General features: G+C 44.7%; 1 protein-coding gene and 1 pseudogene across 1 annotated transcript; one reads left to right on the top strand and one right to left on the bottom strand.

The window, feature by feature from the left end:
* LOC118377046 (trafficking protein particle complex subunit 9-like) overlaps nt 1–6482 on the bottom strand; it is a 459082-nt pseudogene extending 452600 nt beyond the window's left edge.
* A 1650-nt stretch (nt 6483–8132) lies between these two features.
* On the top strand, nt 8133–19467 carry LOC127909055 (paraneoplastic antigen Ma6E-like). The gene is made up of 4 exons (XM_052468932.1): nt 8133–8247; nt 12750–12883; nt 16367–18915; nt 18999–19467. The coding sequence occupies exons 1-3, from the start codon at nt 8133–8135 to the stop codon at nt 17426–17428; spliced, it is 1311 nt and encodes a 436-aa protein (XP_052324892.1). The 3' UTR covers nt 17429–18915; nt 18999–19467.
* The last annotated feature ends 273 nt before the right edge of the window (nt 19468–19740 follow it).

The following is a 19740-nucleotide window of genomic DNA, read 5'->3' as shown; positions in this document are numbered from 1 at the left end:
ACACAAGGGAGATGAAACAGAATACCCTCCATTAGAAATTGACTAAAGGGCATTCTGTATGTACAGTATGGCAAGGGTGATGATCCATCCTCCTTGCAGAGGTACTGGGCTTGGCAGGATTTTGCTACTACCCTATTGTAGCACCCCTGATTGCCTTCAAGGTCGTGGTAAGCCGCTGATTAGTAGAGTAAGGTGTGTTATAGTAGGGTCGGCGCAAAAACCTGCAGGGAGGAGCCATGTCTTCCTCCCCAGTCTTACCCCCGAGCCACAGGAAGTCATTGACGGAGCGGAGCAGCTCCACTGCCATGTGATAGTGAACCAGGGCATCCTGCAACATGCCTGCCTGCAAACACAGGTCCCCAACGTGCTTCCTCATACGGCCCTGGCAACGCTTCTTATAGTGCCTAAGGAGGAGGAGGGAAAGAAACATCAGTCAGATGTCGTAGAGGTATCCATTTACAATACAACTTTGTACACGTTACAGCAAACAAGTATCCAAGTAGGGTTTACTTCTTACATCATGTTCACAAAAAAACATATTTTGTCTCTCTCTCGTATGGTTTCCAAAATAAAAGTCCTTTTAGCATAACGTATTTTCTTACCCAGGTCCCATTGGGTGCTAGCAGAGGAGACTCAGTGTTGAATGAATCTTATCAGTTACAAGTGGTGTGTGTGGAGTGGGAGAGCACAAGCAAGGGAGACAGGGGTTGGGGAGGGGAGAACCCAATAGAGAAAAATCATCAGAACAACCCTGATCCTGAAGTTTAGCACATTACACACACAAGGATTGAAGAACAGGATGACAACATCAACGTTTGTAATTCTAACAGAAGAAAAGGAGGCCAGTTCAAGACCTCTGTCTATAACTCTTTACTGGAGCCTGAGATACTGGGAAGGTCTAGGGTCAAACCCTCCTAGTATTGTGTTACCTAGAGAACGGGGTTGACTTCCATGTTATTAGTGAATTTATGGTACATTTGCTTTGCTCATATTGTTTAGATTCAGAATAATGAGTCGGGCCTAAACTATTCGGATGAAGACAAACTATGCCTGTGTTACCATTTGTTAGCCTAGTTTGTGAAATAAAATGATGAGCAATACATTATGTATGGTATGCTTAGAAGAACATGGATACCACATTCAAAGTCATGCTTTCATAGCAGGTGCAATAATAAGCCTAGTTGAAGGTGATGCATCCCTCCATAAATCTCGGATATACGAGATCCATGTTAAAATGTAGTTGCAGTAGAACATAATAGAATATATGAGATCCATGGTAAAGTGTACTAGCAGCAGAATATAGTAGTAGATATGAGATCCATGGTAAAGTGTACTAGCAGCAGAATATAGTAGTAGATATGAGATCCATGGTAAAGTGTACTAGCAGCAGAATATAGTAGTAGATATGAGATCCATGGTAAAGTGTACTAGCAGCAGAATATAGTAGTAGATATGAGATCCATGGTAAAGTGTACTAGCAGCAGAATATAGTAGTAGATATGAGATCCATGGTAAAGTGTACTAGCAGCAGAATATAGTAGTAGATATGAGATCCATGGTAAAGTGTACTAGCAGCAGAATATAGTAGTAGATATGAGATCCATGGTAAAGTATACTAGCAGCAGAATATAGTAGTAGATATGAGATCCATGGTAAAGTGTACTAGCAGCAGAATATAGTAGTAGATATGAGATCCATGGTAAAGTGTACAAGCAGCAGAATATAGTAGTAGATATGAGATCCATGGTAAAGTGTACTAGCAGCAGAATATAGTAGTAGATATGAGATCCATGGTAAAGTGTACTAGCAGCAGAATATAGTAGTAGATATGAGATCCATGGTAAAGTGTACTAGCAGCAGAATATAGTAGTAGATATGAGATCCATGGTAAAGTGTACTAGCAGCAGAATATAGTAGTAGATATGAGATCCATGGTAAAGTGTACTAGCAGCAGAATATAGTAGTAGATATGAGCTCCATGGTAAAGTATACTAGCAGCAGAATATAGTAGAAGATATGAGATCCATGGTAAAGTGTACTAGCAGCAGAATATAGTAGAATATATGAGATCCATGGTAGTGTACTAGCAGCAGAATATAGTAGTAGATATCAGATCCATGGTAAAGTGTACTAGCAGCAGAATATAGTAGTAGATATCAGATCCATGGTAAAGTGTACTAGCAGCAGAATATAGTAGTAGATATCAGATCCATGGTAAAGTGTACTAGCAGCAGAATATAGTAGTAGATATGAGATCCATGGTAAAAATGTACTAGCAGCAGAACATAGTAGAAGATATGAGATCCATGTTATAGAATGTGTGATGCTTCAGAAGAATTAGAGCATAGACCTTATTCACTCAGTCAAGCTCGGGTCAGGTGACAAGCTCCCAATCATCACGTTCCTGAAAGCCTGGACAAACCTTTACAAGCACATAATAGAATAGATAAGCCTCAGTCGTTGACAGTGTTCTGTACTCTGCATGTCCAAACTATCAGCTCCTTCAGAACTCTTGTTGTTATGATTTTATTTCATACAAAGTTGAGAGGAGTGATGAGTTTGGATCTAAGCAATGAACCCATACACAAGAGCACTGGGGTAGGGGACGGGGCCAGGGCGGAGTGTCTCGTTTAGGGGTGGGCTTAAACTGGAACTAGGATGGGCTTAACTAAAGCGATGTGTCTAACAGCATCTCACCTTTTCACACGCAACAAACTCACAGGACAGTATGAAAGAAACAAATAAGACAAATAAAGTAACCAAGATAAACAAAGAAAAAAGGAAAGAAGCAAAAATAAAAACTGATTTTTGAACGAGGAAATAAACACGCAACGTTGACTGTTGTCCTTAGCAACACTAATGTAATGACAAGGCTATCTAGACGATGGACATCACAGAGAAACACTGGGGTCAGACTTTTTCCAGCATTTTGTAACAACCAGCCAAGTAAAAACCATCTAAAAACCTTTAGGCTAGACTTAATTATAATATAATAACACACAGAAATGAGCCTTAGGTCATTAATATGGTCAAATCCGGAAACTATCATTTCGAAAATAAAACATTTATTCTTTCAGTGAAATACGGAACCGTTCCGTATTTTATCTAACGGGTGGCATCCCTAAGTCTAAATATTGCTGTTACATTGCACAACCTTCAATGTTATGTCATAATTACGTAAAATTCTGGCAAATTAGTTCGCAACGAAACTGTTGCATATACCCTGACTCTGCGTGCAATGAACGCAAGAGAAGTCACACAATTTCCTTAGTTTAATGTTGCCTGTTAACATTAATTTCTTTTAACTAAATATGCAGGTTTAAAAATATATACTTCTGTGTGTTGATTTTAAGAAAGGCATTGAAATGTATGGTTAGGTACATTCGTGGAACGATTGTGCTTTTTCGCAAATGCGCTTTTGTTAAATCACCCCCCGTTTGGCGAAGTTGGCTGTCTTTGTTAGGAAGAAATGGTCTTCACACAGTTCACAACGAGCCAGGTGGCCCAAACTGCTGCATATACCCTGACTCTGTTGCACAGAACGCAAGAGAAGTGACAATTTCCCTAGTTAAAAGAAATTCATGTTAGCAGGCAATATTAACTAAATATGCAGGTTTAAAAATATATACTTGTGTATTGATTTTAAGAAAAGCGTTGATGTTATGGTTAGGTACACATTGGTGCAACGATAGTGCTTTTTTCACGAATGCGCTTGTTAAATCACCTGTTTGGCGAAGTAGGCTATGATTCAATGATAAATTAACAGGGACAGCATTGATTATATGCAACGCAGAACAAGCTAGATAAACTAGTAATATAATCAACCATGTGTAGTTAACTAATGATTATGTTAAGATTATAAGATAGGTTTAATGCTAGCTAGCACCTTACCTTGGCTCCTTGCTGCACTGGCATAACAGGTAGTCAGCCTGCCACGCAGTCTCCTCGTGGAGTGCAATGTAATCGGCCATGATCGGTGTCCAAAAATGCCAATTACCGATTGTTATGAAAACTTGAAATCGGCCATACCGATTAATTGGTAGACCTCTAGTACAGGCTCAAAGAAAGTTTTTAAAAACCAACTTTGTTAATTCCAAATTCCTTGACCAACTGAAAAACTATATAAGTGCAGCAAAACATGTGGATGATACCAGACCTATAAAACCCAAATAGAGTGCAGAAGAAAAGAAAACTCCTGCTATCAGTGTCCAGCCCCACAAAGTCTTTCTTCTCAAAGGGAACACAAAGCAGTGGTATCTTATCCCCAGACTTGTCTGTGGCTCTATCCAGCCTCTTGGACTCCAGCACAATGAAGATGGACTCCACAAAGTCCTCCACCCTCTTCTCCACATCGGGACAGTCATCATAACTAGGGTAGAAAGCCACATCAGTCCTCTGCTGCTCTGCTATCTCCCCCTGCAACCCGAACACCAGGAGCCGTGAGTCGTACAGCGTGGCTCCGAACACATCCTTCTGGCAATGGAAACGGTCCGACGTTTGGGGCCACTCTTTAGCCGAACCACAGGTCGTCACGGAGATGAGGCCCACGACCTAGATAGATAGAGATGAATAGAGATAGATAGACAGATAATACTATTATTCCTGAGGGGAAATGTCATGCACAGGACAAAAAGACACATACCGCACAGCAGTGCTTCTCTAACCTCTCCTTGGGAACTCCCAGACATTTCACAGTGTGGTTGTAGCCCTAAACTAGCACACCTAATTCAAGTAGTCAAGGGCTTGATGATTAATAGACAAGTTGAATCAGGTATGCTAACTCTGGAATACTTCAAATAGATGAAACGGCTGTGGGCCCAAGGAGAGGTTTGCGAAAGGCTGCTGTAAACGACACAAAAAACAAAGTGCATTTCTGAAACCCAAATAAACATTACGAAAAGCAACAAACAGGAAAAATAAAAGCCACAAAGCAACAAACCTTGCGGTGTGTCTGGAAGTCTCCCCACTCGTTGTTCTCAGGGAGGTAGTGGTGACGGTAACGGATATAGAGGTTCCTCTGGGAGTCCCGGATGGACACCTTTTTTCCCAACACCATGAAAAGGCAAAACAGAACAAAATAGGGATCATTTGACAATCAGGATCCAATGGTTAAAACATTACATTAAAAAACAAATAACTACAAAGTGGACAGGGGTTACATATTTCAATAAATAATAAGACATAGGCCGAGACTATGTCACAAATGCCACCCTATTCCCTATATCAATCAAATGTATTCATAAAGCCCTTTTTACATCAGCAGATTGTCACTAAGTGCTTATACAGAAAGCCAGCCTAAAACCCCAAACAGTAAGTGATGTAGAAGCAGCATGTAGAAGCACTTAGTGCACTACTTTTGACACGTGTGGGCCCTGCAATAGGGTGCCATTTGGGACGCCCTCATAGCTAGCACACATAATGAATGCTTACCTGGGCCACAGAGGCAATGCGTTTGTAGATCCTGAAGAACTCGTCCTCAGGGACGATGCCCACTGGTTGGACCACCACCAAGACCGTCTGATGGTCCTCAGCACACTGCATGTAATCTGGGATGCTCATCTCCTTCTCATGGGCTATGAGGAGCAGGGGGAAAGGAAGAAGGAGAGAACCAAAGGAAGGGGGTAATGTAGAGACCTTATCCCAACACCTAGCAACCTCATCAAGTTGTTCGGACCTCTTGGCGTTGGAGTTTACGCTGTTGGCTTGACAGTCACTGGACCGGGGTTCAAGTCCCGGTCGGGCTACAATATGATTTTATGAATGCCTCAACATCTAACTACATTTCATTCACACATTCCACAGTCAAGGTTTGAAATCATTGCCAGTTGATTCCAAAGCATTCTGACAATAATAAGTGTTACTGCTTGGTTGGAGCAAAAGCCTGCACCCACACAATTTCTCAACTCTCAGTATGGTGACCAAACATGTCATCATGTGAGTTATTTTAGGTATTATTTACAAGTATTGACAAGACAGCCATTGGAATGAATTGCAAACGACATACATCGCGAGCGTGACGTGTTGCCCATTCACAACAACAACACCACCCACCATGCGCGAGTGTCAAGCTGGAGTATAAAGGATCTACCTAGCTAGCAACAAAGACAGAACACTGTGCTATCAGCTATAACCAACCTAGCTCCTGTAGCTATCATCATGGCTAATATACCTTTGTTACAGTAAAATACATTCAATTTCAAATATATTCAGAAATTGAATTATTTCAGCCATCAATGTTTACAGAATGGCTGCCTTACCAAGTTAGTTAGCTTGCTAGCAACACTGACAGTCTCTAGAAAGCTAGCTAACATTAGTATGACGCCTGGTTGCTAAGCTAGCTGACTCAGCCACAAACAGCATAATTCTTTACCAAAACGTGCCAAGAATTCACATAATGTATGCGTTTCATTGATATTACCTTGATATATATTGAACTAGAATTTTATTAACAGAGCTTCCTGAATGAACTCTTCTTCTCTAGCTTCTTCTTATATGGTATATTGGCGATTGCACAATTTAATGTGCATCCTGCCACCTACTGTCCGGGATAGCAACAGGATTCCCCAAAGACTGAACAAACTACCAAAATACTACAAAACCAACAAATAATAATAAACTAAATCTAACAACGTTTCTGTTAAAAAATAAAAACAGATCTGATCCCTACACAGGCTCAAGGAGAACCTGGAAAGGTGGGTCTTCCGGAGCCAGTACCACTTGCAAGTCTTCACAAACGTTTCTTCCACAGCCACAATAATGTCACATTTCTTAGACTTTGAGACTTGTGCTGTACAGTTTATAACTGTGGCAATGAACGCCACAAAATCCACCTTTTCAACACACAGGGTATATTTTCACTGGCAGAAAACATTTACTACAGACTGTGGTTCATCCACCACCATATCTTCACTAGCATCACTTGTTTTCTCAATTCCTTTAAATCGCCACCGGATTTCTCTTCAGGTATTCAACCTGAACATCCGTCGTCACCCCCGAGATGAGTCCTTTGACGGATGCTCTACTCTGATATTCAAAACACATAACTTTTGTTGTCCGGATTCTTTTGAGGCCCACTGCAATCTTCCTCATCTTTTCCCCACCAGACCGTTTTCATTATTCTCTTTCAGGTACTATTACAGAATATAAATTTAGTGCATTACTGCACTCCTATGTCCACTACTGGTACTGTGGGCTCCCATGCTCCTAAATATTTTGCTGTGCAAACTGGAATTTTGATTTGCTAGCACCATTGGCAATAGAAAAGCATTCACCCGGGTATATTACATTGAATGGCAAAAATATATTTGCAAAATTGCTTAATGTATGTTTCGTATACATTGTAAATTCAGTAACTCCTGGAGCACAATAAAATTATACAAGTGCTTATTTTATTGTTAACTGTAAAACCAATTAGTTTCTGCCGTTAGATTTCGTTGCTGTTTTACAGATTGTCTAAAGGGATTGAGCGTTCTATATATGTCCAAACCCGCCTCCTATTGGTCCGATTTTTGCAACTTATATACCAATCACATCACATCACAAGTTTTATGTTGTGATTGGTCATTGTGATTGGTCTCTGAACCCATACATGACCATTTTCAAATATATCAAATCTTTAAGAATTCTTCGTTGTATAAAACCCAGATGAAGGTTAACAGCTGAAATGTTTGTTTACTATTAAAGTCAAATTAACTGTCCAGTGTTTCTGGATTTCAATGAAATATGACCTGTAGTTAATTACCATGTAGGGGAATAGTTTTCCTTCCCAAAAAGTCTAATTATGTATGTTATAAAGCAGATTTTCTGTGTTTGGATGGGAAGGCTTGTATCATCTCAGACAGGGGATGAGGAGCGCACAAGACTTCGCTCTGGACTTTCGAACTCTGGCCTCCAGGATGGAATGAGCGGGCCCTGATCGACCACTACATGTGTGGTCTACCTGAGGACGTTCGTAGGGAGCTAGCCTGCAGGGACACCACCCTTAACCTGGACCAGCTGGTGGACCTATCCATCAGGCTGGATAACCTGTTGGCCTCCTGCGGACATCCGGATCGAGGTCCGTCAGTTCCATCCCCCAGCACCTCAGATCCGACACCGATGGAGCTAGGAGGTGCTGCTATGAGGGGGACCAGATGGGGGGCCTTTCCCTGCGCCACCTGTGGCCGCAGAGGGCACACCGCTGGACGGTGCTGGGGAGGTTCTCCAGGGAGTCGAGGCAGCAGGCAGGGCACTGGTGGATCATCCCAGGTGAGTAGGCACCTGACTCGCCCAGAGCTTCCTGTTTCGCACGTGTGTATAAATAGAATTTCCTGAGTTTTCCCCACATTCACAGCATAAGGCGCTAGTAGATTCCGGTGCAGCTGGGAACTTTATTGATAGTTCATTTGCAATTAGATGAGGGATCCCTATTGTTCCTGTTAATGTGCCCTTCCCTGTACATGCCTTAGATAGTCATCCTTTAGGGTCGGGACTGATCAGGGAGGTCACAGCTCCACTATGTGTGATAACGCAGGGGGATCATAAGGAGAGAATTAGTCTCTTTCTGATTGATTCACCTGCGTTTCCTGTGGTGTTGGGGCGTCCCTGGTTGGCCGATCATGACCCCACTATTTCGTGGAAACAGGGGGCTCTCAAGGGTTGGTCACGTCAGTGCTCAGGGAGGTGTGTAGGTGTTTCCATAGGTGTAACTACAGTGGAGAGTCCAAACCAGGTCTCCACCATGCACATCCCCCCTGAATATGCCGATATGGCTCTCGCCTTCTGTAAAAAGAAGGCAACTCAATTGCCACCCCATCGACGGGGGGATTCTGCAATAAATCTCCTGGTAGACGCAGCACTTCCCAGGAGTCACGTGTGTCACGTGTGTCACAGGAGGAGACGGCGGCTATGGAAACATATGTCTCCGAATCTCTGGGACAGGGGTACATTCAGCCCTCCACTTCACCTGCCTCCTCGAGTTTATTTTTTGTGAAGAAGAAGGATTGAGGTTTACTCCCGTGTATTGACTATCGAGGTATAAATCAGATCACAGTGAAGTACAGTTACCTGCTGCTTCTAATAGCCAGTGTGACAGAGTCATTGCAAGGGACACGCTTCTTCACAAAATTGGATCTCAGGAGCGCTTACAACCTGGTGCGTATCCGGGAGGGGGATGAATGGAAGACGGCATTTAGTACCACCTCTGGGCATATTCATAAATACCTACTGAGAGTCAAAAGTCATCCTGAGTGTATATAGAGCAGACTGGTTGCAGTGTTCTAAGAAATTGCAAGAGATCTTTGCTTGTATCGTGTACATGATAAACAATCAAAGCTCAAAATAAAAATAAATACTTTCGAGCCAGTTCTGAGACGTATAAAGAAATAAGTAAACAAAAATATGTAAACAAACAGAATAGTGTGCATTGTCATGCCGTACGGGTTGATGAATGCTCCATCAGTCTTTCAATCCTTTGTAGACGAGATTTTCAGGGACCTGCACGGGCAGGGTGTAGTGGTGTATATAGATGACATTCTAATATACTCCTCTACACGCGCCGAGCATGTGTCCCTGGTGCGCAAGGTGCTTGGTCGACTGTTGGAACATGACCTGTATGTCAAGGCTGAGAAATGTCTGTTCTTCCAACAGTCCGTCTCCTTCCTAGGGTACCACCTGTCCCCGACATGGGTGGAGATGGAGAATGACCGCATTTCAGCCGTGTGTAATTGGCCGACTCCAACCACGGTAAAGGGGGTGCAGTGGTTTTTACTACCTGAGGTTTATCCAGGGTTTTGGTCAGGTAGCGGCTCCCTACCTCTTTGCTAAAGGGGGCACCGGTGCAACAGCAGTCTTTGGCATTTATAGTAGAGGTGGACATGTCTGAAGCTCAGCTCGGCGGAGCGAAACTATGATGTGGGTGATCGGGAGCTTTTGGCTGTTGTCAAGGCTCTGAATCATATCAAATCAAATTTATTTATATAGCCCTTTTTACATCAGCTGATATCTCAAAGTGCTGTACAGAAACCCAGCCTAAAACCACAAACAGCAAGCAATGCAGGTGTAGAAGCACGGTGGCTAGAAAAAACTCCCTAGAAAGGCAAAAACCTAGGAAGAAACCTAGAGAGGAAACAGGCTATGAGGGGTGGCCAGTCCTCTTCTGGCTGTGCCGGGTGGAGATTCTAACAAAACATGGCGAAGATGCTCAAATGTTCATAAATGAAAAGCATGGTCCAATAATAATAATCACAGTAGTTGTCGAGGGTGCAGCATGTCAGCACCTCAGGAGTAAATGTCAGTTGGCTTTTCATAGCCGATCTTTAAGAGTATCTCTACCGCTCCTGCTGTCTCTAGAGAGTTGAAAACAGCAGGTCTGGGACAAGTAGCACGTCCGGTAAACAGGTCAGGGTTCCATAGCCGCAGGCAGAACAGTTGAAACTGGAGCAGCAGCACGGCCAGGTGGACTGGGGACAGCAATTAGTCATCATGCCAGGTCGTCCTGAGGCATGATCCTAGGGCACAGGTCCTCCGAGAGAGAAAAAGAAAGAGAGAAATAGAGAGAGCATACTTAAATTCACACCGGATAAGACAGGAGAAGTACTCCAGATCTAACAGACTGACCCTAGCCCCCCGACACAAACTACTGCAGCATAAATACTGGAGGCTGAGACAGGAGGGGTCAGGAGACACTGTGGCCCCATCCGATGATACCCCCGGACAGGGCCAAATAGGAAGGATATAACCCCACCCACATTGCCAAAGTACAGCCCCCACACCACTAGAGGGATATATTCAACCACCAACTTACCATCCTGAGACAAGGCCGAGTACAGTCCACAAAGATCTCCGCCACGGCACAACCCAAGGGAGGGCGTCAACCCAGACAGGAAGATCACATCAGTAACTCAACCCACTCAAGTGATGTACCCCTCCTAGGGATGGCATGAAAGAGCACCAGTAAGCCAGTGACTCAGCCCCTGTAATAGGGTTAGAGGCAGAGAATCCCAGTTGAAAGAGGGGAACCGGCCAGGCAGAGACAGAAAGGGTAGTTCGTTGCTCCAGAGCCTTTCCGTTCACCTTCACACTCCTGGGCCAGACTACACTCAATCATATGACCCACTGAAGAGATGAGTCTTCAGTAAAGACTTAAAGGTTAAGACCGAGTCTGCATCTCTCACGTGGGTAGGCAGACTATTCCATAAAAATGGAGCTCTATAGGAGAAAGCCCTGCCTCCAGCTGTTTGCTTAGAAATTCTAGGGACAATTAGGAGGCCTGCATCTTCTGAACGTAGCGTACATGTAGGTATGTACGGCAGGACGAAATCAGAAAGATAGGTAGGAGCAAGCCCATGTAATGCCTTGTAGGTTAGCAATAAAACCTCTAAATCAGTCCTTGCATTAACAAGAAGCAGGTGTAGGGAGGCTAGCACTGGAGTAATATGATCAAATTCTTGGGTTCTAGTCAGGATTCTAACAGACGTATTTAGCACTAACTGAATTTTATTTAGTGCTTTATCCGGGTAGACGGAAAGTAGAGCATTGCAGTACTCTAACCTAGAAGTAACAAAAGCATGGATTAAAGATTTTGAAGGCATGGAGGCATTGGCTTGAGGGGGCTAAACACCCTTTCCTCATTTGGACTGACCACCGCAATCTGGAGTACATAATAATAATAATAATAATATATGCCATTTAGCTGACGCTTTTATCCAAAGCGACTTACAGTCATGTGTGCATACATTCTACGTATGGGTGGTCCCGGGAATCGAACCCACTACCCTGGCGTTACAAGCGCCATGCTCTACCAACTGAGCCACAGAAGGACCTACATCCGGGCGGCAAGGAGACTGAACCCTCGTCAGGCAAGGTGGGCTATGTTTTTCACCCTTTCCTACAGACCAGGTTCCCAGAACGCTAAGGCAGACGCACTGTCCCGGATGTATGACACAGAGCAGTGGTCCATGGAACCCACTACCATACTTCCGGCTTCTTGGCTGGTGGCACCGGTGGTATGGGAGGTGGACGCGGACATCGAGCGGGCGTTACGTACAGAGCCCACTCCCAGACAGTGTCCAGTTGGGCGTCTGTACGCTCCGTCTAATGTCTGCAATCGTTTGATCTGTTGGGCTCACACGTCACCCTCCCCTGGTCATCCTGGCATCAGTCAGAGAGTGCGCTGTCTTAGTGGGAAGTACTGGTGGTCCACTTTAGCTTAGGACGTGAGGGTTTATGTTTCGTCCTGCACGGTGTGCGCCCAGTGCAAGGCACCTAGACACCTGCCCAGAGGGAAATTCCAACCCCTACCCGTTCCACAACGGCCGTGGTCGCACCTGTCGGTTGACTTCCTGACGGATCTTCCTCCGTCACAGGGAACACCACGATCCTGATTGTTGTGGATCGGTTTTCTAAGTCCTGCCGTATCCTTCCTTTGCCCGGTCTCCCTACGGCTCTACAGACTGCGGAGGCTCTGTTCACCCACATCTTCCGGCACTACGGGGTGCCTGAGGATATAGTTTCTGATCGGGGTCCCCAGTTCACTTCTAGGGTCTGGAAGGCGTTTATGGAATGCCTGGGGGTCTCGGTCAGCCTCACCTCAGGTTCTCACCCCGTCACCCCAGTAACGGGCAGGTGGAGAGAGTTAACCAGGATGTGGGTAGGTTTCTGCGGTCCTATTGCCACGACCGGCCGGGGGAGTGGGCGGCTTTCATCCCCTGGGCAGAGATGGCCCAAAACTCCCTCCGCCACTCACCTATCTCCTTTTCAATGTGTACTAGGTTATCAGCTGGTCCTGGCACCGTTCCATCAGAGCCAGAATGAAGCACCTGCAGTGGACGAATGGTTTCGGCCCTCGGAAGAAACATGGGACGCTGCCCATGTGCGCCTGCAACGGGCCATCAGGCGGCAGAAGGTGAGCGCCACCGCAGTGAGGCCCCGGTGTATGCACCGAGGGATCGGGTTTGGCTCTCGACCCGAAACCTACCCCTTCACCTGCCCTGCCGGAAGCTGGGTCCGTGGTTTGTGGGGCCATTTAAAGTCCGGAGGAGACTGAACAAAGTTTGTTATAGGTGACAGCTCCCTCCTGATTACCGTATTAACCCCTCGTTCCATGTGTCTCTCCTCAGGCTGGTGGTGGTCCCCTCCAGCAGTCTGAGGTGCGGGAGGTTCCTCCTTCCCCTCTGGACATCAAGGGGGCCTTCAGTACCTCATGGAGTGGGAGGGGTAAGGTACGGAGGAGAGATGCTGGGTGCCGGTGGAGGACATCCTGGACCCTTCCTTACTGCAGGAATTTCAACGTCCTGTGCCTCTTCCTCTGGGTCGTCCCCGAGGCTGGTGTCGGCATGCTGCTGGAGTCATGCTAACCTCCACCGATCTACATTTATTTTTCCATTTGTTTTGTCTGTATTGTACACACCTGGTTCCCATTCCGTTTGAATTGTTTCCCTATTTAACCCTCTGGAGCCATCATGGTTTTGTGCGTGTTTATTGTTGTCAGTTGTCTCGTTTCTGTGATTCTGGATTTTCGTTCTCCTTGTTGGAAGATTATATTTGAGTAAAGTTACTATTATTACTCATCTCTGTGCCCTGCGCCTGACTCCACCTTCCCCATATCACCTAGACTCTGACAGTATGCACATTTTCATTCGGTTGCGATCTGCCAAACAAATTTAAAGAAGTTGCAGCAGTAGCATTCCCACCTTCATCACTGCTCTTCTTGTGCAAGGCTACATTAAGTGCTAAAATGAAGCTATACATTTTGTAGACCAGTAGTTTTAAAGGTGAAATAAAATGAGAAAAGCAAGCTATACCTAGCTAAGTAAGCTGTAGTTACCATAGCACTCCTGATAGCCAGCCAGCAAAGATCTAGCTCTCCTGTTAGCAAGCCAGCTTACGTTAGCTAGCAAGCTTTACTCCATGCAGCTGCAGACATAGCCACGGGATGAAGGGGTGCTGAGGTTGCTGTAGCACCCCGTGAAAAATGTGAATTCTCTACAACAACACAAAATCTATTAGCACTCCCAAATATCTTCCAGTGGCTATGGCTGCAGATGAATTCTTATGTGGCTTTGCAACAAAGCCAGATGAGTAGATATTTTGGTTCAGGTACAGCAACCATGGGTATTTAAACTGAATATGTTTAACATGGAGGTTTTTTATGATGGCTTCACTGGCAAATGTATATTTTGGACATGAATTTAACAACTGCCTCAAAGGCCAGACAGGTAATTTAGGCTTCCATTGCAGCCTCTTGCTACTCCCATCCCAGGCAGATCAGTCTAAATAGCAGCTCAGTCTAAAGAGCTGTATCACAGGAAGAAGGAGTTCTGAATTGCATCCGGAATTACAGTTTTCTGTAGCTCAGTTGGTAGAGCATGGCATTTGCAATGTCAGGATAGTGGGTTTGATTCCCGGGACTACACATATGTAAATAAATGTGTGCATGACTGTAAATCACTTTGGTATATGTCAACTAATGCTCCTCCCTGTGAGGTCAGTCTGAACAACAGCCTCCTAGAAAGGTAGGAATCCTGAAAGGAGCCTTTCAAGGCTAGTTAATGGGCCTTGCTCCTTCCAGGCAGGCCAGTTTAAATAGCTGCTCCCCCAGGGGTGTGTTCAGTATGACAGAATGGTGGTCAGCATTTCGATAAACGGTGCTGTACTGAATGACCAGTTAAATAATATCCTGATTATGGTGGCCCAGACAGTGTTTGTGTGTATGGTGTACTGACAAGTTTTGCAATTTCAAATGGTCAAACCTATATTGATCGGGCCACACCTCGCCACATCCACCAAACTGGAGCAAATGTACCGCAACGGCTGGGGAGTATTTATTCTGCAGATTCTGATGCAAAACGTTTCATAAACGGAAAGAAGCTGGGAGGGATTTTGCACTGTTTGCTTCTTAAATTGTCAATGATTTCCGCAATGAACTTATCCCCGTTTAAGAACAGTGCTCACCGTTTTGGGGAAACGTGTCGTTCCGTACAAACCGCCATGCAACGCAGTATACTTTGAACTGAACGCACCCCTGCACACAACATATGGGGTGTATTCATTAGTTGCAACGGCAAACATTTAGCAACACAATCTAGTTTAATTTGGGCAAATTCAGGTAGATCCCTCAACGTTTGGTTCTGTTTCCTTCCGTTTGGTTAAGTGTAGTTCCTTGAGAACACACCCTTGTTCTGTGAGGTTTGAGTGTGCCAGACAAAGAGAGGTATGAATAGAGATATCACTCAGGCAGGCAGTCAATGTGAAAATGATTTATTGGTAAACTTTTAGTCATTTATAAATAATCACATATAAATAATTAGTCACATATTAGTCACATATAAATAATATGAATCCCTTAATATACATTTTTTTCTCTCATTCAGGTTAACATGTTCGGCAAAGCATGTTGGAATTGAAATGCTGAGTTCACCCCCCTTAGCAAAGGCTGTAATAGGAAATGTGACAACTTGCACCAGTCCTCGGACATCAAGAATTGTGTTTCCAGATACCTTTCCGGAACCAACACTGAACTCATTCATATGTTCTCTCTGCTTTAAATAAGTATACTCAAAAACCAAAGGGCATAAAAAGAATATGGTCATGGGCTTCACCAAGCAACTCATCACAACATGAGGGACTTGAAGCAGAGCAAGAAGGGACTGTTATTGGGTCCTGTTGACCGAGTCTGGTGGATAAGGCCATAGGGTGCCTGTCCAAGTACAACTACCTGAAAACATTCAGTCTCCTGCTACACTTAAAATTTGCCAAAGAAGCCATGCTTCAGGCGGTGTCAGAGGTCATGAGAGGTAAACTAATACAAGAGCTACAAGATCAACGTACAGTATTTCAAATGAGTATCCCGTTGAACTGTCTTCAGGCATACAGTTGTATTTTGAGTTTTAGACGAAGATATTGGCCAAAAACATGGATGGGCCAATTCGGATGCCATTCATCCGGTTTAGTGTTTGTTTTTTTGAAGTCTGACTGTCCTGTGCTGATCTAGGATCAGGTCCTCCCTGTCCATATAATCTTATTCATATGATCTAAAAGGCCAGACTGATCCTATATCGGCACTCCTTTTCTCAGGAAGGTTCTGGCGGGGAGACGGCAGCAGCTTTAGCTCAGAATAGGGATTCACTGCTAATCCGGGCACTTCAACGGAATTCCTGGAAATGGGGTACGTTTCTGCCGATCACTATGGAAAACTGTTGAAATGAGCATGAATTCAAGCAATAGCATCACACACATTGGGGGGTGGTCTTATTACTGAATTATAAATGTTGTGACTTGTTTTCATGTTAAAGTCAGAAGTCACTATTTACATTTCCTGCACATAAAATTACTTTCTATAGGGTACGCAATAAGTTGATAATGGCCTGGGTAAAATGATTGAGAGAAGGTGAGACCCAGTGGTGTGGCTCATTGTTCTTTCTCCCCTGCAGGTGAAGCAGCGGTATCGGGAGCAGTGGGAGAAGCAACGGAGTTGGGAGCAGTGGGAGAAGCAACGGAGTTGGGAGCAGTGGGAGAAGCAACGGAGTTGGGAGCAGTGGGAGAAGCAACGGAGTTGGGAGCAGTGGGAGAAGCAACGGAGTTGGGAGCAGTGGGAGAAGCAACGGAGTTGGGAGCAGGGGGAGAAGCAACGGAGTTGGGAGCAGTGGGAGAAGCAACGGAGTTGGGAGCAGTGGGAGAAGCAACGGAGTTGGGAGCAGTGGGAGAAGCAACGGAGTTGGGAGCAGTGGGAGAAGCAACGGAGTTGGGAGCAGTGGGAGAAGCAACGGAGTTGGGAGCAGTGGGAGAAGCAACGGAGTTGGGAGCAGTGGGAGAAGCAACGGAGTTGGGAGCAGTGGGAGAAGCAACGGAGTTGGGAGCAGTGGGAGAAGCAACGGAGTTGGGAGCAGTGGGAGAAGCAACGGAGTTGGGAGCAGGGGGAGAAGCAGTTGGGAGTTGGGAGCAGTGGGAGAAGCAGTTGGGAGTTGGGAGCAGGGGGAGAAGCAGTTGGGAGTTGGGAGCAGTGGGAGAAGCAGTTGGGAGTTGGGAGCAGGGGGAGAAGCAGTTGGGAGTTGGGAGCAGTGGGAGAAGCAGTTGGGAGTTGGGAGCAGTGGGAGAAGCAGTTGGGAGTTGGGAGCAGTGGGAGAAGCAGTTGGGAGTTGGGAGCAGTGGGAGAAGCAGTTGGGAGTTGGGAGCAGTGGGAGAAGCAATGGAGTTGGGAGCAGTGGGAGAAGCAGTAGGGAGTTGGGAGCAGTGGGAGAAGCAGTTGGGAGTTGGGAGCAGTGGGAGAAGCAACGGAGTTGGGAGCAGTGGGAGAAGCAGTTGGGAGTTGGGAGCAGTGGGAGAAGCAGTTGGGAGTTGGGAGCAGTGGGAGAAGCAGTTGGGAGTTGGGAGCAGTGGGAGAAGCAACGGAGTTGGGAGCAGGACCGATCAACCTGGACATGAAGAAACTGAGGCTACACAATCATGTTAAAGCATTCCAACATTATATCGTCAGTTGCCGAATGTGGTGGTTGTAAAGTTTGTTGCATACTAAGCAAAATGGTGTGAGGGATGTTGAGTGTCACAATCTTGGGGCTTTGCTATGTTTATAGGCATATCCTAATCTAAAAGACTTTAAAAAACTAAAATCATCTTTGCCTGCATGTTTCCCTGCACTCAGGGAAGATGCGTATCCCAAAATGGTAAAACATAGACAAGGTTGTACAATAGGTGGACAAATACGACATGACAGTTATACATTAAGTTGATTTAAAGCTACAATATGTAACTTTTTGGGCAACATAAATGTGTGTTTATACATCTGTCATTCTCATTGAAAGCAAGTCTGAGAAGCGGTAGATCTGTTCTATGTAAGCTATTTCTATCGGTCCCTTTAGTTTGGGTGTCCTTTACATTTGGTTTTGTTGTGTACACCAGCTGAAAATACAATATTTTTGGTTATAAAAAATATATTTCACAGCAGTTTAGATGGTACAATTATTCGCGACACAATGACTGCCTGTTATCTCACAACTGAAATTAGGCAAACTATTTTAATTTTAGCAACCAGGAAATGGAAAGATTAATGCATATTCCACCTTTGAGAAATTAAAGGTTATTTTTTTGAGCTCATGGTGTAGCCAATGAGGCGGAGAAGCTGGAGGAGGACAGGAAGAAGGTGAAGTGCCTCAACAAATCTGAAATAGGGTAAGTGCCTCCCGTTGGGAGGGTTCAGTCTAGTGGACTGAAATAGGTGCCAGTACTCATTTTGGGTGCCTTTACCCTTCATATTTAGGTGCAGGAGCTCCACAACACTTTGAGCTAATATTCTATGAGGTGGAGGAGCTCAAGCAGTAGAAAAAGTGAGGTGCCAGTGCTCAGCTTCGGTGATCTCATGCCTAAGTGGCTCAGTCAGGGATAATAACAGAATAAATAAACCAGCTAAACTGAAAAACAGCTACAACAAGCTGTTGTTCTTATGGATCAAACTGTTTCCTTCCTAAGGCAATGATTGAACCCCCAGTACCGTACCCACCTGAAGAGGAAAGCACAGGTGGCTCAGGGGGAGGTGGTATGTCCTTGTTTTTTAACTGCTGTGAATTGACATGATGGAATCATTCCTGCTCACCCAACTTCTGCTTGTAATGTGTCTGTTGTCCATTAGGAGGCAGACTGCAGGATCCTGGGAGTCCTGCTGGAGAGTGCACGTCTGGGGGGAATTGAAGCACGTCAAGGAGCAACTCCAGCTGGAAAAGGAAGCAGAGTTTGTCGTCCTGTACAGGTCGGTATTAGCATGAGCAGGCCCGGAGGTTGCAGGAGGATGAGTGGAGGCTGCAGGAGGATGAGTGGAGGCTGCAGGAGGATGAGTGGAGGCTGCAGGAGGATGAGTGGAGGCTGTAGGAGGATAAGTGGAGGCTGCAGGAGGATGAGGGGAGGCTGCCGACCCAGAGGATGTCCTAGCAGAGCTAACAGGACAAGGTACTGAACCAGGATGTGTGTTCTGAATTGCTAAATCACTTGATTAGTTGTGTCCCATGTTCATACTCGTCTTCCTCTCGTAGATTCAACACAGAACCCGTTCAGCCTGGACATGAAGAAGTTGTGAGGCCAAAAAGACACGGCACAATCATATGTTCTTATACATTTGTACAAAGAATGAAGTATACCAACTTCATGATTATATGTTAATTGCTGAATGTGGTGGTTGTTAGTTTTTAGCAAAATGATGAGGGATAGTTTATAATTCAAAGAATCATTAAAAAAATATATCAATAAACAAGACCTAAGATTGTGAGTTTTAGTTATGTAATTAAAACATATATTTTCTTTGCTTGCAAGTTTCTCTGCGCTCATGGAAGAAACACTTTGTCACACAATACAACAAACTATTTATCATTGACAGAATCATTCGATTCATTTCCTTAGTTGGATATCTGCTATTTGTCATAATTATCAACCTATAAAACATATGTGAAGCATATACAATACTTTAGAGCCAATCTGTAAGATTTACTCTTTGATTTGGAAGTTTTTGATCTAAATACCTTGTTGAGATTCGTACTAAAGATACATACCCGGTTGTTTGTTTTTGTTTTCATACAACAGGGCTGTCAAATTCATTCCATTCCTAGTGTCTACATGTTAATGTTTCTTTCTTTCAATTAAAACAACCAGGTGCGTGGACTTCTTTACTAATCAGTGACCTTAATTCATCAATTAAGTACAAGGAAGGAGCTAAAACCTGCAAATACTTGACCCTGCGTGGAATGAGTTTGACATGGATCATACAACAAATATTTGCAA

This window comes from Oncorhynchus keta, chromosome 19, assembly GCF_023373465.1.
Source record: "Oncorhynchus keta strain PuntledgeMale-10-30-2019 chromosome 19, Oket_V2, whole genome shotgun sequence".
In the NCBI taxonomy this organism is placed as follows: domain Eukaryota; kingdom Metazoa; phylum Chordata; class Actinopteri; order Salmoniformes; family Salmonidae; genus Oncorhynchus; species Oncorhynchus keta.
This window is presented reverse-complemented; position numbering and strand designations above follow the sequence as displayed.

What these genes read in the sequence shown, in the direction of transcription:
- LOC127909055 (XM_052468932.1), top strand. Translation starts at nt 8,133, where the DNA reads ATGGGGGGCCTTTCCCTGCGCCACCTGTGGCCGCAGAGGGCACACCGC. An exon ending in GCACTGGTGGATCATCCCAG is followed by an intron (nt 8,248 to 12,749) that starts GTGAGTAGGCAC and finishes AATGTGTACTAG; the next exon opens with GTTATCAGCTGGTCCTGGCA. An exon ending in GGGCCATCAGGCGGCAGAAG is followed by an intron (nt 12,884 to 16,366) that starts GTGAGCGCCACC and finishes GATTGAGAGAAG; the next exon opens with GTGAGACCCAGTGGTGTGGC.